The sequence below is a fragment of the Pomacea canaliculata genome, linkage group LG3 (genome assembly GCF_003073045.1).
Source record: "Pomacea canaliculata isolate SZHN2017 linkage group LG3, ASM307304v1, whole genome shotgun sequence".
NCBI classification, from domain to species: Eukaryota; Metazoa; Mollusca; class Gastropoda; order Architaenioglossa; family Ampullariidae; genus Pomacea; species Pomacea canaliculata.
The window spans coordinates 27,289,382-27,311,589 of NC_037592.1; the positions used below are offsets into that span (position 1 = coordinate 27,289,382).

The following is a 22,208-nucleotide window of genomic DNA, read 5'->3' on the forward strand; positions in this document are numbered from 1 at the left end:
TTACTATTCTGAATCTTAAATCAGTTTAACTGGTCTCAGCATCAATCCTTGCACAAAGACCAGCCACCATGGTTAATAATTCATTCTTTAAATCATTTTAAAATGACAATATGTTCACATTCAGTTTGGAATAAAGTCTCTATTTACAGTTCCAATCAGCTATTTTCAGAGCACAGTTCTTGTTCTAATGCTTGTGCATAATAGTTCTTTTGGCAGGTAAGTGCTTTACCAAGAGGTGATTTAGCACTTTGAGGGTGAAGGAAGTTAGGGAGGAAACATGAGTACATGGAGAAAACCCCAGCAGCTGATCTGTCTTTTCATCATTTATGATGATTATTAGTTTAGTTAGTTTGCTCCTTGTTACTCCTCGAGGAGCATAGGGCCCCCCTCACGTGGGTATGTTGATTATTTGTGACTTGGAAACCCATGATAGGTTGTGGGATAGATCTTTATCAACTTTCTACGAATTATATTTTTCACAATAAATTTAATCAGAATCAAAATAATGTCACTTGGTTTACGTCTTCAGAAAAATCAAAATTATTTGAGAACAATGTTTTGCAGTTGTTCGATGCATTCTTACAATAGTTCTTGATGATCACGTTGTATTTTAGGCCTCTAATTATAAAGGGGTATATTATAGTGTCGTGGTCAAAGAGACAAAACGTCTGTGCTCTTATATGCTTTCTCTGACTGTCTGTGTCACTTTGTTAGCGACTGGTGATTAATCAGTTTGGGGTTTAGATACTGAAATAAAATTGAATTTACATGTTAAATTTCAGATATGCAAGTGATACTGCATGGTGTGCTACTGCTGGTAAAAATACTGCCATATGAAAACGCATTTAAAAGTTAACATCAGCAGGCTAAGTTCATTGAATGTACTACAATTATATTCGTGAAACAGTAAAACAAATAAATTAATCACGAGCGATAACCCTAGCGAACCAAAAAAACCGGCCTTGCGAGTTATGCAACACTTAATAGCTGAAAGCGTGTCTTGGATACTTTCTAACACGAGTGTAAAGCTACTACAACCATCTGCCACCTTACCATTACAGCAATGCTCAAAGGAAATTCAGTAACACAAAGAGATCACGTAATATGATTAAAACCTACCGGACATGCTTTCTTTCCGATGATGTTTCACCAATCTGGAAATCAGTAACACGCGCGAAGAAAACACGTGGGCCAATAAGAAAATCCTACGCAGAAAGAAATAGATCTGACAGTGTATGCAACCCTTTACTAAAGCGATCAACTATCAGTAAAATTCGATGAAAGTCGTATAAAATTTAACAGCCGCAAAGCTTTATTAAGTGTGAAAGCGAAGTAATACACAGCGTTTGTAAAAGTAGTTCATTATTAAAAAAAACCAAGCACGTGTTTGTGGCGCGCAATGCCGTATCACCAAATGTTGTTGTCGTAAGGTAAGTTCATTGCCCGAATTTCGTTGTTGTGCACAGATTAAAGTAACCCAGCGTTACAAGTTTTTTTTTACCTTGAAGATAACAAGTATGTGAAGTATTGGATTCGTTCTTAACATTCGTGTAATTGGTTGCTAGTCAGCAAACTGCAGCTTGTGTATAAAGGTACGTAACGTTGTCCACCGCCAATCCGTGTATCTGCCAGTCACTAGACGCAAAAGAAGGTGTACACCTCTGACTTCATTTCAAACAAGTACTGTAACTTCAAAATGTTTCAAGATACTATTTAGCAGGCATTAACTTTTAACAAGAAGGGAATATTCGTTTGCATTTGCATCATTTCAGGGTCAAATCTGATGTAATGACACGGATAGTAGTGACACAGTTACAGACTTCAATGTACTTGTCTCAAACTATGTATTCTTGTCATTTCTTTCTGTAAGTACAAAAGGATTATACCCCTACTGTGCTCTGTCATTGCACGCCCCAGTTTGAGCTTTTGTGCTGACTTTTTTGTTCAGTGGTGCCTTGCAGGGTAACGTTGATTCAAAGTTTGAATAGTACACAGAGCTGGAAATAATGATTGACACTGACAGCCTTAGCTTTAAGAAAGTTGTAGCACTGTTGTAGTTAAACTATGTATGGGATGTGCAACATTAGTGCATATGTTTTGTGTGTGCCAGAACATGTATGCACATAGACCCTAGCTGTTCATTGTTTGTGCTGATCCTCTCTTTTGCAAACGAAAACCATGTAGTAATAATTAGATGTCTTTTAACCTGTGTATATGGACATGCTTGATCATGTCTTTCATATGAAATACTTTTAAATATTAATTGGAAAGTAGGTATTTCATTTCTGTTCTTCTAATCTTTCAATGAAAATAATATTTTGTGAATGAATTTGCTATAAGTATATTACACATGTTCAGAAATTAGATGTATGCCTTGGTTTTACAAGGTGAATGTTAAAATAATTCTTAATTGCAGATATTTAAAAGGAATAGCAACTCAGGTGCTGAGTCGGACTTATATGATACTGACTTTATGAATCATATCAAGTGAAATTTCAGGTGGCAAAATGTTTACTTAAAATTGCATCTAAAACACTGGCCTGGGGTGGTTCAAGTAGACTGCCTTGTGTTATAAAACGATATCTCCAAACCATCACCTACGAGTGCTGTCAGTTACCTAAGTGTTGGTGGTGGTACAGTGGTTAGCTCTTGTTGCCAATACAGTGAGATTGGCTGTTCTGGGTTCAGTTCTCATATTTCCGACTTGTCTTTTCTCACAAAGATCATAGAAAAAGTAATTTTGACACAGCTGTGGGCCTACTTACAAGAGCACCAGCTCATCCCCCATGCTCAATCAGCACAGAAGATGCAGACTGTGTTCGTTGATGGTCAAACATTTCACCCTGCTTCACTTTCTTAAGGTGTATCCCAGAGTCCAGTATTCGGTCCAGTTGTTCATTCTGTATATGAAATCACTTTCATCTTGCATTTAGTCTCACAAGGTTTCTCATCAATCATATGCTGATGACAAACTGCTGCACTCCACTAGTGGAGTCTCGCTCTACTACCAGCTCCATAGAAGCCTATATTAATGACGTCAAAGACTGGATGGTAACAAACAAACTTATACTCAACAATGATAAAAGGGAAGCCCTCCTATGTTCGAGAAGAAATCCATCTTCACTTCTCTGTCCACCAAATCACATCAAGGTGGGCAAAACCAACACACCCTTTGCGTCCTTCATCAGGAATCTGGGATTCATTGTCACTGCAGATATGACTCTTGCTAAACCAGTTACAGCTGTTTTTCAGTCTGCATATTATGGGTTATGCAAGATCAGCACCATCCATCACATTCTCTCTATGTGCACTTTCAACACTCTTGTCTGTGCATTTGTTCTGTCCAGGCTTGATTACAGCAGCTCCTTTCTTGCTGGCTGCCCTATATACCTTCCTCACAAACTCCAAAAAGTTCAGAACTTAGCTGCATGTCTGGTCCTCAGAGCTAGGAAAAGGGACCATACCACTCCTGTCCTTCGTTTTCTGCACTGGCTACCCATCTGTGCTGTTTTTTAATTTTTTTGCTGGCTCCTGCCCTGATTATTTCTCTTTACTTTTCCCTTATGTCCCAGCTAGACAGCTCCGCTCCTCATCTGATCATCTCTTTACTCTTCCTGTCGCCAGAACAACAACATATAATCACAGGAATTTTAGTTCAGTCACTCATCCCTTGACTGGCACCTGTCGTTGGGAGGAGCTCTTGGATAGATGCAGCAGCTGACAGGGCTTGTCACTCTTGCCTTTTGTGGGCGATTGTGAGCAGGTTCTGCTGAAAGTAAAGGATCTTGATGTCCTACAAGTGTGGCAATCTTGTTTCATACAAAGTTGTTAGTTCTGTGTTCTTTGTATGAGATACGGAGCAGGATCCCCAGGCACTTGTTCTCGAATGCCTGGATTCTCCTTTTTGTTTCGGCAAACGAAGTTCACGTCACATCCATAGAGGATCGGTACTACTCTGGATTTGTACAGCTTCTACTTTTCTACTTGATAGTGAACCTTATCTTATCCTATCCAGTCTAGCCATTGCCACTGTTGCTGTTGCGATCCTGATGCAGACATCTGGCATAGTGCTACCGTCCTTGAAGAAGGTAGCTCACCTGTACCTCTTTGTTAGTGCCTATGTCGTCTTCAAAGCATAGGTTTGCAGGCCATGTCGGGTTTCGAGTATGATGTTCTCCAAGAAGATATTAAACAGCACCAGTGATAGAGGATGTCCTTGACATACACCCACTGTGGTGCAATTGTAAGCTCCTATTTGGTTATGCAGCAGTGATGCACTCATTGAGCTGTTATATGGGGACTTCAAAGAGGCCTTCTTTGATGTTGAATTTTCACATCAAGCACCATAGCCCCTTGTGCCAGACTCTGTGGAATACCTTTTTCTTTTTATAAAGTCAGTGAAGTTGTGCCAATGAGAGCTGAAGATGCTCTCATATATCCTCACAAACAAAGCCAGCAATCTGCATGCATCCTGCATTTTCAAAGGTAAAATGCAGTTAAGAAAAGCCTGCTGTATTGATCACAAGCCACTCCTTTTCATAGATTACAAGCCTTTATTCTTCTCAAGCAGCAAAATTAACAGTATCACAGCATCATTTGACACTTTTCGGGGGGTCAGATAGGTCTCCACAAAACTGCTTAACACCTTTTTCTTGTTTTTGTCCGATTGATCTATTTCAGTTTGTTTTCTTTAAAAAAACAGTACACAAGCATAACAGTACTTCCAAATCTGTATTTCAGGCATGATTATAAGTTGATGATTGTTTTCAGCCTGAAATTTTGCTTGGATGCGATTATGAATGTCAACATTTATCATTTAAGCCCAACATACAATTTGACTTGCTTTTCCCTTCCATTTTTATATATAAATAAACAATGTGTTTTTAAGTTTTAAAAAAAATCTACATTTCACTTAGGCACCATGAAAATCGTTTAATTTTTGTTTAGCTTTTACGTTTCATTATAAATCTTTATTTCACTTTTTTGTTGCCAGTTTGTTAGCCATATGTTGCCAAATTTTAACAGGTATCCAAGGAAATTTTTATAATTTCTTCCTTTTTTGCATTGTATTGAGTTTGATGATTGCTTATTCATTGTGGCATCAGGTGTCATCACTAATATCAGTCATGAGTAGAGGAGAGCCTAGTCATGCTGGACAAGAAAGGGCTTCAGATGCAGAATATGGACTGCGTGAAGCCTGCGGGGTTTTTGGTTGTGTGGCAACAGATTCCTGGCCTACTGATCTTGATGTTGCACACATTGTGCACTTGGGGCTAATTGGACTTCAGCACAGGTATCAGTTTTATGCCTTGTTTCCAAATTATAATGTTTGTAACATGATTTTAATCATAATTTAATTTTTGCATTTGATATGACCTATTTTGTGTGTTTGTATACAGATAAACGTGTGCATGGTGCTTGTTTATATATAGTCCAGGAATTGCTATAGTAAGAGTGGGTGCGTTATAAATGCTTTTATTATTCTTATTACTAATTGCATATTTAGAGAACATTTTTTTTTATTGACTATAGTACCGTGAAGAGTGCTCCTTATAAAAAAATGTTTTCTAGAAATTATAGTTATTTCTACATCTATGAAGTCACACTGGTTTATGCCTCTCTAAAAAAGAAGTGCTTAAGGTCTTATATTGAAGCTGATTTCTTGATTAAAAGTTTCCTGCACATATTAAGTGTAGTCTAGCAATAACACAAGCAGCTTTCTGAATATTTAGTACAGTTTTCTTCCAAGGTCATTATATGTTTACCTAGCCCTTTTTTTTTAAATGTCATCCTAAACAACAAGATACTGTGTTGTAAACAGTTGTGGGGTCAAGGCCAAGAGCTAAGAAAAATCCCCTTTGGTGTGATATACAAAATTGGGTGACCTGCACCAGTTCTGTTGGTTAAAGTACAGCATGTTTTTCAGGAATGCCATCATTTTATAGTTTTGACAATATGAAGGTCTTGGGTTTTTTTAAGGATTGAAAGTCATTGTCCCAAAGTAGGCAGTATATTATTAATTAGAGTTCTTATTAATGAAAATAGCAAGTCATTATTGGTATAAAAAAAATAAATCAACTATGCTATTAGCAAGAACATTGTTTTCAAAGGATAGTGTAAGTTTTTGTAAATTTGCAACACAATTTTTTTTCCATTTATTTTTCTATTAAAGAGTACTGATGATAAACATTTAAGCCTTGTATAATATCAAGAGTTTTTATAGCTGTGTATAGTTCATTCTAATCTTACATAGCTAATTTATCTTTAAAAAGCATGGTAAATATTTTTATGAAGTTCTTGTTTAAGTGTAGTACATTTGCTTTGTAATTGTGTTTGTCTCTATCATTTTTTTTTTAAAAACTGGTGATTGTAGTATGACTGACAGATTGTGATGATTTGGGGAAAGGAAGATTTGAGTGGCTTGAGGGAGGAAGTGAGCTTGAGTTATTTTGGGGTTCTTGATGGATGCCTATAGTATGCAAACTACAACAAAGCATTATCTTTCTATTTTTTTAAAACCAACAAGCATTACATCCCAATAGTAAGGATTTTGTTATGCCAATGGTTGTAAAATTATCAACATTTTTTAAAACATCAGTAACAGTGCCTTGTTTGTTTTATCTGAAAACAAGGACATTTTTCTCAAAGGAAGTAAAACTATTTCATGATTCTACACTCAGCATTTTTGGATAACATTCTTTACAAAACATTAATTCTGTGTTGCTTTGGTTGGCCAGATTTGAAGCAGCAAAATCAAACATATCTGTTAACCTGATTCAGATTGTCAGTATTTTTCTGCTGTATTGACATTTACATATTTATTTCAATAAATGGATGCTGGTTAAAATTAAGGTCACTTCTTTCTTCAAGGGGCCAGGAAAGTGCTGGAATAGTGACTTCAACAGGCGATAACAGACAGAGGTTTTCTTCCAAGAAGTACATGGGACTTGTCAACTCATTTACAGAGGAGGATCTTAAAAAACTGAGGGGGAACCTAGGAATTGGTGTGTTGGATTGGAAAATTCTCAGATATTATTGAGATAGACTTTTCAAGTCCCAAATACCAAATAACAACACAGTATTTATTTCTAGAACTATATAGTAAGCCCCATTACCAGCTGAAATGTTCTATCTTCATTAACTCGATATGTCTTTGAATAATTTTTCTGCCATTTCTGTGTTGCAGGACATACTCGGTACTCCACACAAGGAGATTCAGACCTGGTGAACGTTCAGCCTTTTGTCGTTGAGACATTGCATGGATTGATTGCTGTGGCACATAATGGTGAATTGGTGAATGCAGCCAAGCTAAAGACAAAGGTAATTTTTACACCACACGATTTACTGCTGTGAGGATGTCAAGTATCATCAACTGTGAGTGAAGGAAAGAGCGGTTTAATTGTAAAAATTGCAGCATGTGGGAGAATGTCGTCTGCGTTGGCCATATGTATGTATTCCACGTGGATTTGAAGTTTTTCCTTGAATAATTTTTCCATTTTTTAACACTTATTAAAGAAGTGAGCTTAATTAGTGATGGAGATTAGAAATATTTCTACAATGAGTTTGTTTAGCATTAGCTGTTTAGCACAATAAGTGCAGACTTGATGTGTCTTGAAAACATAAAAGTTTAGCCATCAAGATTTTATTGCTTTTAGACAGCACTCATACCTTGTCAAGGTGTAGCTACATGCATACTGCTGTCAGTTCCTTCAAGAGTCAAATATTTCGTGTTAAAAACAGAGTTGGCAGAAGATTTTTCAGGGTATAAGCAAGCGGCAGACATCAGTAATTCTGGATAGCTATGACAGTTGCAATTTTTACAAGATAACGACCATCTTGCGTACAACCATTACAATCCATCTTTTTCACAACCGTGGCAGTTAAACAATAATTGAAGGCTATACATAATGATGACATCAAGTCATTGTTTGCTTCTCATGATTTAGACAACTGGCCTGCTTTTTAAGCTGCTGCATGGACTGTCGTGTGACATTTGGTTTACATTACACACATATATATATTTTCTGACATTTACTTGAGTACATGCATGCATTGTTTCTCAACAGCTGTTGCTGCATGGTGTAGGGCTTTCTACGGGGTCGGATAGTGAGCTTGTTACACAGCTTCTTACTCACCAGCCAGACTGTGGTGAACCTAATGGTGCCAACTGGATTGGAAGGTTATTTTTGGATTTTATGACATAATCCAGTGTTTCTTCAACTATTAAATAATGATAATTTACTTAATGAGCTGATTGTCAGAATAAATGCCTGAAATGTTGCATCTATTATAGATATTGAGGTATGTGCCTAATAATAATTACATCTGCATAATTTGTCCTTTTTTTTTTTTTCTTTTTTTCAGGATCCAGAAAATGATGTCTGAAGCACCATTGTCTTACTCTCTTCTTATACTCATTGTAGACCGCATTTATGCCATTCGCGATCCCTTTGGAAACAGACCTCTTGTTCTTGGAAAGGTGCTGCCTACTACGATTCCTCTGTCTGGTATGGGTTTACATTAGGTCTTATGTTTATGTAGTATAGACCTGTTGACTTGTAACCTGTCAAACTTCCTCTGTATAGGAAATACCAGCAAGGCGAAAAAATATACAAGAGAGTTTTTTTTTAACCTCCCCCAAAGATTTAAAAAAGGTGTCAGCAGTTGATGAAGACTGGCAAAAAATAAAGACTTAATCTTGTGAGTGTACCAAAATAAAAATGTTTTATGTAGAATTAGAAGTGTAAACTGTGGGTCATACAATGGCAAAAGATACAGACCAAGACCACAGGTTAAAAACTACATGCCCAGCAAAGTTTTCATTGCAAAAAGCTGCCTAATGGTCTTGACTGATGAATGAGCATGATAGCATGGGATTTAATTAAAGTGTGCTTAAAACACAATCAAAGCACATTCACCATCCCCATTTGTGTCATTTATCAAAAGGGTTTACTCAGATGTTTTCCCTTAGGTACTCTTTAGAAGCAGAAATTCTTCAGAAAGGTTTCAGGCAGGTAAACTGTTTTTCACAAAGCTCACTCGGCTCACACAAGAAGCAGCGAAGACTGGCCTGATCATCAACATCAGAAAGACAGAAGTAATGTGGGTCAACAACAAGCAAGAAGCCCCGCTCCAACTACATGGGGAATGTTTACAGATTTGAAACATTTCACCTACCTTTGCAGCGTAGCCAGCAAAGATGGAGGTACAGATGAAGATGTAAGAAGCTGATTAAACAAAGCCAGGCTTGCATTCGCACCTTGCAACCTATCTGGAACTCCAAGGCTTTATCTTTACATACCAAGATCCGCATCTTTAACAAAATTGTAAAATCAGTCTTTCTATATGGATCTGAGACATGGCATGTGACAAACAACATCACCAAGAAGATTTAGACATGCGTCAACAAATGTCTGCGCCACATCCTCAACATCAGATAGCCCGAGAAGATCTCCAAAATAGACCTGTGGGGGAGGACCAACCAAAAACCTGCCAGCCAAGACATCACAAAGCGGAAATGGGGCTGGATAAGTCACACCTTGCGAAAGTTGGCCAACAATTTAACGAGACGGGCTTTAGGCTGGAACCTGCAGGGGAGGCGCAGGGTTTGGAGACCAAGACAGACATGGAGGTGATCAGTCCACAGAGTGGTGGAGGCAGCTGGTATGACATGGCCCCAACTGGAAAGGGACACTCAGAACCAGGTTCGATGGCGGGTTGTAGTTGCAGCCCTATGCTCCACTGGCGCGACTAGGATCAAGGAGAAACTATTTTTCAGTTCTTTTTTTTTTCTGATCCAGCAACCAGTTTGTTATGCTAGCAGCATGTGTATTGAATAGACAGAATCTGTCAGGGTTGCTTTTTATGACAATGTGTGCTAGAATGTAAACATTGGGTTCCCAAAAGATGCAGGGATGTTGCCTCTGCATTTTTGGGGGCTCTCCATGTGCCCTGTCTCTTTCCTGTCTGCAGAAGAGAGAGCAACCTACAGAGAGAAAGAATTAAATATCTTAACAGATTTATTTGGAAAGCCAGCACAAGTGGGCGACAAGATTGGTCAACAAACCTTCTTTTGACAAAGCAACTTGTTTGTGAGAATGGATTGTGGCTTAGGAAACTGAATGAATTTGCTTTTTTATTCTGTTGTATATATAGCATATACATTACAAAAAGTGAAGTGAAAATGTGTTCGTTTTGATAGACCCTTTTTGTCTGAATGAGAACCCCTGTAGAACCTCTGAAGTATGTTGTCAACTGACAAAATTCTTGTTAAAAAAAAGTGTGATAGGCTTCTCTGGCTGGATCTTATTTCATTAGCTTGCTGTCAGCTATGTCTTTGTGTGCTTCCCTTAGACATTTTCTTTTGTTTCTAATGGTATTTTCTACAAGTTTATTTCTCATTTAGATAATGTATCTCTTATTGATAGACCTCTGCTTTCGGAAGTAGAATCAAAGTTACATAGAGTATGTTGAACTTCTGTTTTGCAGGTGGTAAAAGCTTGAAGAATGGTGGGGATAATGATGGTTGGGTTGTGTCTTCCGAGTCCTGCTCTCTGCATGCTGTGGGTGCTGTTTATTACAGAGAGGTTCTGCCAGGTTAGTATCCATTTACGTCCTGTCCTAGCAACAGTTTTACACGTGTTTCTGCCTGGATAAACATGAGGCTTTAGAACGTCAACAATGAAAATGTGTCTATGTGTGGTTTTTCAATACACACAGAACATTGTAAGTTACATGATTTAAGTATTTCTGTTGGTGATGACAGGTGAAATAGTTGAGATTAGCAGAGAAGGCATCAAGTCCAAGTGCATTGTTCCAAGGCCAGAAGCTAAATTACCAGCCTTCTGCATTTTTGAATATGTCTATTTTGCTCGACCTGACTCCATTATGGAAGGTTGGTCTTTTTTTAAAAAAGAAGTATATATGTATGCTGTCATAGGGATTTTTTCTAGTTATTACTGTCTATTGATGAAAGATTGCAAGATTTCAATTTTAACACCCACTTTCTTTTGAGAGGAGTAGGGGGGGGGCAAATTGACAGCTTATTGTTCTTTACCATATTTATTAATATTAATGATCTGTGCTAGAAAGATCAATGCTTGCATTTCATGTAGTGCAATTTAGCATAAGCCAACAGTGAAAGGTTGTAAATTGAAGAAAGTATATATATCTATTCCCTTGGTATGTTCATGCATGCAAAAGTATGTCAATTTAATAATAAGACTTTGGGTGTCCTGTACATTTTGTGCTAAAGGTCAGATGGTGCATAGTGTTCGACAGAGATGTGGGCGCAGGCTTGCATTAGAGTGTCCTGTGGATGTGGATCTTGTCAGCTGTGTCCCAGAGTCAGCTTGCCCAGCTGCGATGGAGTATGCCTCAACTGTATGTATAATTCACATTAGTTACTTTTCTGCACTTGATCGAGCATATATTTAATACATTGAAACCATCTTTTATTAAGTTTTCTATTCTAAATAGCTTTATTGTTGTATCATTGTCTAATTAGAGCACTTGTGCTTTATTTTAGCTTGGCTTGCCCTACAGAGAGGTTCTGTGCAAAAATCGCTATGTTGGACGCACCTTCATTCAGCCAAGCATGAGATTACGGCAGCTTGGAGTAGCAAAAAAGTTCGGGCCACTGACTGACAATTTTCGCAACAAGCGCATCGTGTTGGTTGATGATTCCATTGTGAGGGGGAATACAATGGCAGCCATTGTACGTCTGCTGAAGAACTTCGGTGCTAAAGAGGTATGGGCAAATGACTTTTCCACATTACACAGTGTCGTATGCTTTTATTATTATTGTTAATCCTTTGGTTGCCTGAAAAGCTGTGCCAATGGGTTCATCATTTGTGATAGAATCTGGTCAATATCTTAAAGAAAGACACGGCTTGAAAATTCAAAGCTATCACTGCTGTTATGATTCCATTTGCTTGACCCTTGATTACTTAAATATAACTAATAAAATTGTTTGTTTTACTTTTTTCAAAAACAAACATGAATACTGTTGTGTAACAAAAAGAAATATGGTGTTTGCAAACATTGTACTACACAGGGAAAGATTATTTAATTATCTAGAGGTTTAGTGCCCATTTGCTTCATAAGTATTGTCTTTCTTAGCCTGTTTATTGCTAACATTTAGCTTATGTTGCCTTGCGTATTTAATAATAATGAATGCAAAATTTGTAAAGGAGTATGATCTTAGCACTTAATAACAAGAATGAAACATGGACAGCATACGAGGGACAGAAAAACGAATAACATATGAGCTAGAAAAGAATAAACAACCTACTAAACAAATAAAATCAAATACAGAAAACATAAAGAGGAACTAAATAACAAGAGCTGAGAGTAACATGATATTGCAAAAGAAAGGATTGAAAAAAAGACTAGCATTATTGAAAAGGTTGTTAATAATAATAAGTGGGAATTTATAAAAGTAATATCCAAGCCAAAAGCGAACTGATTGTGCTGAACAAGATCATAAAATAGTAACAAAGATGCAGAAGGAAGAACAATGTGAGGATTTGCTACGTTCCAACACAAAGAGTAAATAGTAAAGGGTGATAATTGTAGATTTAATGGTAATGACTCCAGAGAATTAGGTTAGTGATATCAGGAGAATACTGGGACGATATTGAGTAATCTTGAGAACATGAAGAAATGTTATCACATGAAACTGCTAAAGGGTGGTCATCACTTCAGTTTACTCAGTGTAGCTCAAGGTCGCTTCCGAAACGAGTGAAGTGGGCAAGATTTGCTTTATCGCTGACATTCTCTATTTTCTCTAATTCTAATCATGATAGCAAATATAAAATTAGTCACTATTTTTAGTGGAAAATATACATTTTCTATATGGTTTTATGAAAAAACACATGAAGAGTGGCTAGAGGACTTGTTGAACAATTATAATATGCTATAACCCACAAAAAGTGAAGAATTTTATTCAAATTCCAGGTCCGTCTCATGCCTTTAATGAGTATTACTTACAGTCATTAAATGGAGTTTTGAGTGGTGTACAAAGATGACAGGATAATTGTCAGTGCCAAACATTTTAAATTATGATTTTAATTCAAGCCAGTTTTGTTTTTGTTATTTCTTTGGACCATATCTGTCAACTACAATGATATTGAAGATGAGCGGTTTAGTGTGGTCATAGATGTTCCCTTTTCTTTTTATATACTGTCCTGTTTCTACTATTTCCAACTTGCCTTTTCTGAAAAGGAGTTAAAAATTGTTTTGTGATTTCTGATCTCTGATTACAAATTAGGTCCACATCAGAGTTGCTTCTCCTCCACTTCGTTATCCTTGTTACATGGGAATTAACATACCTACACGTGAGGAACTTATCGCTAATAATATGAGCATTGCTGAAATTGCAGAGTTCATAGGTAAGTAGTGTTATCAGATCCATACCCAACATGTCTTTAAGAAAGACCAAATTTTAAGTTGTTCATCTAAAAAAATTATTGCCTTCGTGATGATTTTGTAAAAGTGCAAAAAGAATAGACATAGATATATTTTTCAGTTTTGAAATCTAATATTTGACTTCATTACTAGATCACATTTGCCTTAAATGCCGATATTTTTAATACTAAAAGCTGCAGTTCTTTACCAAGGCATAAACTCAGATTTTCATATACCAATGGTCTCTTACAGGTGCAGAAAGTGTTGCATACTTGTCCATTGAAGGTCTGGTTGAAGCTGTGCAAGAAGGAATCGAGAAAAAAGAAGAACATGGACACTGTACAGCCTGTCTGTCAGGACAATATCCTGTGAATCCAGATTGGTAGAAGAGACAATTAATGTATCCTGAGAAAATTTTCTATGATATTAACGGGAAAGTAAAAGAATGAAAGATGAGATGAGTAAATGTTGGGTTTTTTTAATTTTGATTATTATTAATGCATTTTTTTTTAACCTTGTCAGACTTATATCAGAACTAGAGCATATCATGTTACAGGTTACTAAATTTTCAAAGGAAGAGGTATTACAGAAAATGTTTCCACCCTGTTGTGATGTCTGTTGTATCTTTCAATAATTATACTTTGTTCACGGGTAGAACTAAACTTTAGTTTGTTCAGTTTTGCTCTTTTGCACCCTTATGGAATGGTGGCATAGTGTCGCGTTTGTATATTGAAGGAGAGATGTCTCTTTTGAGTTGTTTGGAGGGGAGAGATTTTACTAATTGTTAGTGCATTTGCACAAACACATGCACTGGCTTCAACACGTGTTAAGTGCAAAAAGAGGTATAAAGACTCATCTTGAAAACTTGTTCGTGGTTTGTATATTATCAGTGGCTTGACTTGGCCTTTTTTGGCTTCTTTATAACAAAGTTGTTTTGCACATAGTTTTTCTTAATGAACCATTCACCTTATCCTGTGGTTATCATAAGTGTAATACATTTGGAAACAGGAAAGGCTGCTCATAAATACCATTTCATGATAACTAAACAATGATGATTAAGAAAGGACTACAGCCACAGGAGACAATACTTCAGTATGCATTTAATGTTTATTGGATGTGAGGAGGGGTTTAACTCCTGTGGCTATAAAATTAAATATGAGGCCTGGCATTTGCTGTGTGTAATGCATATATTTATGTCAGAAGAATGTTAAGGGTATTTCTCCACAGAGATTCCTAGAATTCCACTGGTGCCACTTTATAAATAAAATTCTGCCTAATTCAGACCACATGCATAGATCCCCCCCCCCCCCCCCCCCCGATTATATGAGCCTGAATTCAACTTTCTATTCTAGACACAGACAGTTCGTTGTGATTAGATTAAAAATAGAAACCCAAAATCACACAAAATTCCCCCTTGTTACTTATTATAAGCCATAAAAGGACAAGATTTAAGAAGAAATTGTGAACCATATTAATAGTATTTATCATGATAGGCCAAAATGTTGAATGAAGTCCTTTACAAACCTTAAATGATCTCTGGAACATGTACAGGTATTTTTTTCTGCTCCTCTGACATTCCTTCTGGGAGAACTTGAGAAGTGTGTATGACAAATTCATTTGGATAATTTGCCCATTTGACTTGACCTTAAATATTGAATGCAAGCACAATTACAATTGGTTATCTATCTTCATGTATTAACAAATTTATTTACAGATATTGCTACTGTCCATGGTGAAGTGGTGATGTTCTTATAGCATGAAGTTGCCATGATTTTTAAACCTTTTGTTGTGTACATATTCAACTTCTCCAAATGTCAATTTTGTATAGTAAAATTAATACTGCATGCAAAGGGTGATTGTTTTAAAAGGTAAATGGGAGAGAACGTTTGGATGTTTATGAGTTGCATCTAGTGAAATCTGTGACATGTATCTTTTAATTTGGCAGTGCAGTTTTTAGAAATGTGTAAAAGTATACAAAAAGTTTTCCCCACCTTCGGTACCATTATGTAGTCATGATGGATCAAGTAACTCCTAAAATTAGAAAACATAAAACTGTTGTTAAGGTGATCACTTTTTAACTTTTTTTTTTGAACTCTACGTTTACAATTCACACCTGCGATGTGAACATCTTCATAGCTACAGATCATTTTAATTGTGCTCTGTTTTTCAAAGAGCAGTTTTGAATGGTAAAATTGTTTCAGAAGGCAGTTTGTGCTATGTTTTCATACATAGTTTGTTATGAAGCTTTTGTTAGACATTTTTCGTTTTATGTTTTATTCAGAACTTTTATTTCTGCTCATTGGTAACTTCCTAATAGATTTTGTTAGTTTGCTCCCAACATTATGATAGCACCTGCATAAACACTTTTTATGCGAAAAGGTAGCAACTGGTTTTTTAAAGCATATGAAGGGCTCGCATAAAAATTTTTTGGTTTTAAATATTTTTATATATTTTTAATATTTCTCATTTAAAAAATGACTGCGAAGATTATTGTGTTCTCTAATTCCCTTTGTATAATTTGATTCTTGGTTTATATCATTTGTCAAACCTGTGTATGGTGTGTGCATACAGGTATTTTTGCTGTGCTGTGCATTTTTTTGTTTTTGCAACTTTTGCCCAGTCTGATGTTTGGTTTAATATAGAGGATATTTTTGGAAGTAAATCTTGAATGTATGATATCGGTTTTGCAATTCCCCTGAAGTAGCTTATGTGTGCTTTTGTTAATATGTTCACTTGAAGACTACATTCATGAATTGAACAGTAGCAGAAGTTGCAAGGCAGTTTGTTTTTGTTTTGTTGTTGTTTTTTTTTTTGGTGGGTGGGGACAGCTTTTGAAATAGAATTAGTTCATGACAATTATTTTTGAACTAAGACTTTGTTCTGCACAAATTTAACAAAAATACAGCTGTGTTCTTAAGTTTGTTTAAATTGTGTTCCTCAGAATTGCTGTATGGTTTGAACTTGGATTTCAAAACATAAACACACAAAAAGGATCTATTGGGGTTAAAATCATAGCAATTGCAATAGAAGACAGCCTATATTGTAGTGTTGATATTTTTGTCCAGTTAATGCTAATGTGAAAGAAGAAGAGCAAATAATCAATTTCCTTACGATTCTAGGAGCAATGTGATGATCTAAAAAGATAACTTGCACTGTGTGAAAATTGCTGATTCATTGCAGCTTAAATATGCATATTTATTTAGTTTGCCAGATCATTCTGTATGTCCAACCGTTGCATTTTTCCTGTTACTGCCAGTGGCCTGCTGATGTACTCTTGTAAACCATGAGATCCCAACCCAGCTGAACAAAAGCCACTAGTCTTGCATGACTCATCACACAGGCTACTGTTTCCTTGACAAGCTGCTTCTTCAACCTTGTTGCTGGAGACTGGCTTACCTTTGCCTTCAGCTATGGTTGCTTTTGTGTCTGAGGCAAGCTTTGATATCTATCTTCTGTAATTTTGCTAAATGCCAAATATTTGGGAAATTCGCTTTTCTGTATGCAATCACAGAAAGTTGTCAGACCTAATTAACCTCCACTGGCAGGTTGGAACAGCCTCCCTCCCCTTTGAGTGCAACAGCCAGCATGCTATCAGCATCAATGGGTCCTGAAGATACAGCTGTCATATACTAAGAAATGGGCACATAGCATATCAGCATATTCCCTTAGTCATAGCTGATGCTCCAGAGGTTGCTGAATCTTGTGTTTAAAAGGCTTGGCTTCGCTTTGTTGTTTTGCTAAACTAAGCAATACAGTGGCTGTCTTCTTTAAGGCATGACAGCAAAGGAACAGTATTTCCAGGAGACAAAATTCATCTTGCAAAAAAACAAGTGTAAGTACTTTCACTCCCAATTACACCCCTTTGGTGGGTTACAAATCTCACATATCTGCACCATTTCAACCCAGTTTTTTGTTTGCTGGATTTATTTTCCACTTCCCTGCGGGTGTTCAATGCTTTCTGCTGTACAGTCCATTTTCCCCCAAATGTGCTTTAGATGCAGCAAGACTTTATCCTCTCATATCTTTTTTGTACAATGCTCCTGCTGTTTCTTCACTGCCATTGTGTTGAAACAACCTCTGTGACAGTCATGTGTGCACCAAAAATTGACAAAATACATTGTTGCTGCCACCACTACTATTACCACTGATACTACTACAGCTAAAAATCACAGCTGCTAGTCAAAAGATTGTCAGAGAAGAAAAGCAGGCTAGGAAGGGATATTTTGGTTCAATCTATACTGATGGCATTTACCTCAACATTAGCAGCTACACTAACCATAAACACCATGAACTCTGTTTTGAAATTATTATTCTGTGTGGTTATTTTTTTGACAAGTGCTTTGATGGTAGGGTAAAATAAAATAACTACATGCAATAACTTTATTACTATTACAAAGAATGTTTCATTTGAGTAAAAATGTTTTTCTCTGGGTAGTAGAAGCTATGCACTGAAAAATTTTATGGGTATAGTTTTGCCCTTCACAAGGTGAGAATATATAATCCTTTTGGGAAGCCACTTGCAGGTTGAGTCTTAGCAATTGAATGTTTCCTGGATCCAAAAGTGTTTTCAGCATCCATGGAAAGAGGTTCAATTAAAGAATTTAAGATTTTGAAAAATATGGAATAAGTTGTTTTCAAGCCAGAAAATGTTATCATTCATCATGTAAAATTACTAAACGCAAAAGGGAAAAGATATATTCACTTTAATCATTAGAAGTAAGGCAGGTGTTTGTACATTTACTTTTACTGTATCAGAGAACACAGATTTAAAACAGTAAACAGTGCAATAAACTGTCTTTGTGACTCGTACCAAGATTTTAAAATAATGATCTCATCAAGGCTTTATCTGCCTTGCACAGTGTTCTCAATTTCGTCAGCCTCCTTGGGGCATTTTTGTGAGAGATTAAGAGGTCCATCTTCAGTGATAAGAATGTTGTCTTCAATTCTAATGCCAATACCTCTGTATTTTTTAGGCACAAGTGTGTCATTCACTGGAACATAGATACCTGAAACCAAGGTGAAATTAACTATCAATTTCCTTGACCAAATTTGAGAGTGTTCTCCAATAAAATTGGAAAAAATTATTTCAAGTTGAGATAAATTAAAACTTTTACTGTAATAAAGTATTTAAAGCTATATCCCAAAAGCTTCAAAAAATCAGTCATAAAGAATATGATAAATACTATTCTCCTTCAAACTTCAAGAAATAAGTGTCTTAAAAAATCAAAACCTACCTGGTTCAATAGTCACAATCATGCCTGGTTGCAATTGAATAGTACGAGACATACTTGCTGTGTCATGTACATCCATCCCTAGGTAGTGACCTACATGATGTGGACAAAGCTCTCGTGTTCTCTTTTACACATAAACATATCCACACAAAATAAAACACCCATACACATGCACACACACAAAGAACATTAAATGAATTAAAAGTAATTAACAACCTTAATGAGACAGAAGATCAGCCATTCATTCAAACCCTTTGGTTACAAAAAAGACAAAATATTTGATTGACAAGAGCACAAGTATTTTTAAAGTGCACCACTCTCAATTTCCTGAAATTTTTCCCACCTTCATCTACTGACCATGTATTTCACATCACAAGGTTTAATCCCTAGTTCCTAGAACCAGGCCAATTAGATAATGAGCAGCTCTTAAAAAGCCTTTGTGATGTCACAGCTTGGCTCATCTCACGGACAAGTACAGCTAAATTCATTAAATTTGTTGTGCAAGCATTTATGGGTGGGCTTTGTGGAACTGTGCTCATTGTGGCATGTGCTTGTCTCAGCAAGATTGGTCAAGCTGTGGCCAAGTACGTTTGTAAACTGTAAAGGGCTGTAAACATAAAAGCTTCAACAACCTTGACAAGATCAGTTGCAGAAATAGTGCGAGGGAGGACACCTATCTTCTGCAGCTGTACTCCCAGCAACACCAGCATCTGACGATAGATCTGGTCTAAAGATCTAGTAGTGGTACACAGAGCAATGCATGCTTTTTGCACAGCCAGAGTGGCTTCATAGAGTTCACGCTGAGGAAGGCTGAACTTTCCTGCAAAAACATGATAATTTCAAGACACTAAACTATATGCCATGCAATTATCATCTTAATTTTTTGTAAGCTGATGTTTACATCACATTACATTCAACTGTTATCCCAATCATTTGTGTAAACAAAAATAGTGAAATGTCATCCACAAACATGAGCACATCAAATTTAATGTTATGCATACACACAGATTTTACACATGTATGCACACACAGAAACTCACCATTAACAGGCCATGTACGTGTCAGGTCTGACGTGTAGCCATGGAGCTCACAGCCTGCATCCATCAAAACTAGCTCACCATCTGCAATCACCTGATTGTTGGCAATATAGTGAATTGTGTTTGCACGAACTCCACCTGTAAGGTAGGGAAAAAAAACACCTAAGGAGTCAAAATTGTTAAAGAAACTCATTTGTTAAAAGTGCAAGAGTACCAAACATCTTGTTTTGTTAAAAAATGAATGCAGCTATCAACCCTTTTCCTTTAGGGCTAAATAAAATGCTAATTAAAGTATAAAAAGGTTTCATGATTTTATTATATTTTGTAGAAAAACTGGATTATTGCAATTTTATGTTTACACATTCAATAGTCAAGTGTTAGACATAGCAATATAAACTTTATTAATGACTGGAACTAAAATGCTTCAACTTTTCACCAGGGCTTCTGCTAAGGCTAAATTCTCCAGGGACCCCTTCTTCAGAAAGGGGTCCCTGTTCTTCGCCCAAATTTGAAGGGGATCCCATTGACGAAAATTGAAGGGTCCTCCGAACTTTTAATGCGTACTGTACGCAATTTTTTGCGTAAGCAGAAGCCCTGTTTTCACCCATTAAAATAAATCTACCACCGTAATTTCTTACCTGCAACTACAGGTGGGTAAGCCAAATACTGTGCGCCTCTCAGCCGACATTCAAAATCCATCTTGGCCCACAAGTGCGCCTCATTAACCTTAAATGTTAAAACAAAAAAACAAAAAAATTCAAAATAGTTTAGATAATTGTCTAAAATTGTCACAATTTTTAAGTTAAATATCTTGTTGAAACTTTTCATGACAAGGGTTATATTTTCAAATCCTATCCTGTAATCTGGATTGCGTATGTAATATTTTGAAATACTTTCAATGTTTGAAAATAAAAATCCAGAAAGCCTTATGCTACAAGTTTTTGCTATCTGTATGAACCTGGCTTTCAGACAACATAATTATAGGCTTAAAAACAAAAACTGACATCTGCTGACTTTGATTGCCTGTCCCTGATTTGTTACGACCTAACAGCACTGTCACATAAAATAGCAAAGATTTTAAGAATAAAACAAACCCCTGGCCTCGAAAATTGCATTACTTCCATAAATGCATTAGAAGCAATCTCTACAGTTTGCTTCATCAGCTCAATCTCTGCTGAGGATTTTTTCAGCCGTAGTTGATGCAGCAATGGAGTGGTGTTTTCTATCCCTTTATGCCTTTCTTGGTGAATCATTTCACACATTACATGTGTATGAAGATGAGTCTGCACAGGTTGAATATAATCATACCACAACATGAACTGGCCATGATCTCTGCAGAATTGTGCCAGATAGCTTTCCAGTTCTTCAAAATTCAATGCACTGTCTACACCTGTAAGAAATAAAGCACCATCTGTGCCTGACCTTGGGCCATCCCACAGCTCTTTATCTGGGTCTTTCTTAGGCACAAACAGAACAGACTTGTGGTTGTCAGTTGATGACAAGGAGGACAAGATCACAAGCACACTATCAGGTTCTTGAAACCCACACAGGTAAAGAAAATCAGTGTTTTGCCGGAAAGGATAAGGAATGTCATTGGTCATGAACACTTTGGATGCTGAGGGGAAGACAAAAATGTGATCTTTCACAGAGTTTCCTTTGCATTTATTTTGGGCCAAAGACACAGAGAAGTCCTACGCCGTCTGTACTCTTCCATGGTGATTCCTGGAGTAACCTCCCCAACGCTTATGAGATGAGGATGTGTCTGTGCTGCCGGTTGTCCAAATCTGCGTACAGAATGTGACGAGGTCCAAGGGCACTGAATTTTGTTGCTACCGATCATGGACAAGAATCTGCACTGCAACCATGTTGCCCTGATGTCATAGGGTGGTTTCCATGACAACACTGACTGCCAGCATGATGCAGTAATTTGGTGCAGCCTCCTATGCAGCACTGCGTAAGCTGGCATATTACCTGAAATCACAATTCTGGCTTTAGTTCAGAAACCATACAATATCATTGCACTTATTCCTGCATGTCGCTTAGCTTAGCAGTTTTATATGTTCTTGGAAGTAAGAGAATAAGGAAAGGAAAATTACACACAGTCTTAATCAGGAAGATCAGCAATGCGGCTGTTTGTTTATTTATTTTTGTTATTACTATTGTTGTTATTTTGATCATTTGCCTTTCACGATGGTTCCAATGTCGAAGTTAAACTGTACAAATCATCATGTTTTTCAAGACATAAAATTTTGAATATTCAAACAAAGGATTATATACTTCACGGATGGAAATATTGCCATAAACTATACAGAGAAAAGCAGTAGCGTTGCGTAAAAGGCTGTTGTCTCAGGCTGGCATTTCCCGAATTGTGAACTACAGCAACGGCATCGCGCTTTACTTCCCTTGTTCCATTTATTAGCAAACCATGTCGTTTCGGAATTTCAATAGATACTTTGTAATCCATGTATTTTTGTCCACTTTTAAAGTAAAGTTCAATTTAGACTGGGAATAATTAGCTTCAAGGAATTGTAAC

The 22,208-nt window shown here is 36.7% G+C and overlaps 2 protein-coding genes across 5 annotated transcripts; one reads left to right on the forward strand and one right to left on the reverse strand.

Annotated features, from left to right (window-relative positions):
* Positions 1-1,123: 1,123 nt before the first annotated feature.
* LOC112560930 (amidophosphoribosyltransferase-like) lies at positions 1,124-17,782 on the forward strand. Of its 4 annotated transcripts, XM_025233057.1 has the most exons (13): positions 1,124-1,430; positions 1,773-1,865; positions 5,106-5,293; positions 6,871-7,004; positions 7,187-7,320; positions 8,067-8,179; positions 8,365-8,507; positions 10,489-10,596; positions 10,766-10,894; positions 11,255-11,382; positions 11,528-11,749; positions 13,271-13,391; positions 13,660-17,782. In XM_025233057.1, exons 3-13 carry the CDS (start codon positions 5,127-5,129, stop codon positions 13,791-13,793), a joined length of 1,533 nt encoding a protein of 510 aa, XP_025088842.1. In that variant the 5' UTR covers positions 1,124-1,430; positions 1,773-1,865; positions 5,106-5,126; the 3' UTR covers positions 13,794-17,782. The 4 variants fall into 4 exon arrangements, with proteins under 4 accessions (XP_025088842.1, XP_025088839.1, XP_025088841.1 ...); XM_025233054.1 differs by lacking the exon at positions 1,773-1,865; XM_025233056.1 differs by lacking the exons at positions 1,124-1,430; positions 1,773-1,865 and adding an exon at positions 1,445-1,592.
* Positions 15,487-22,207, reverse strand: LOC112560929 (probable Xaa-Pro aminopeptidase 3). The gene is given in 8 exon segments (XM_025233053.1): positions 15,487-18,413; positions 18,642-18,762; positions 19,271-19,458; positions 19,679-19,813; positions 20,314-20,401; positions 20,770-21,359; positions 21,362-21,646; positions 21,953-22,207. Coding segments are annotated over 7 exon segments (1,566 nt in total). The 5' UTR covers positions 21,642-21,646; positions 21,953-22,207; the 3' UTR covers positions 15,487-18,249.
* Between the last annotated feature and the right edge of the window lies 1 nt (position 22,208).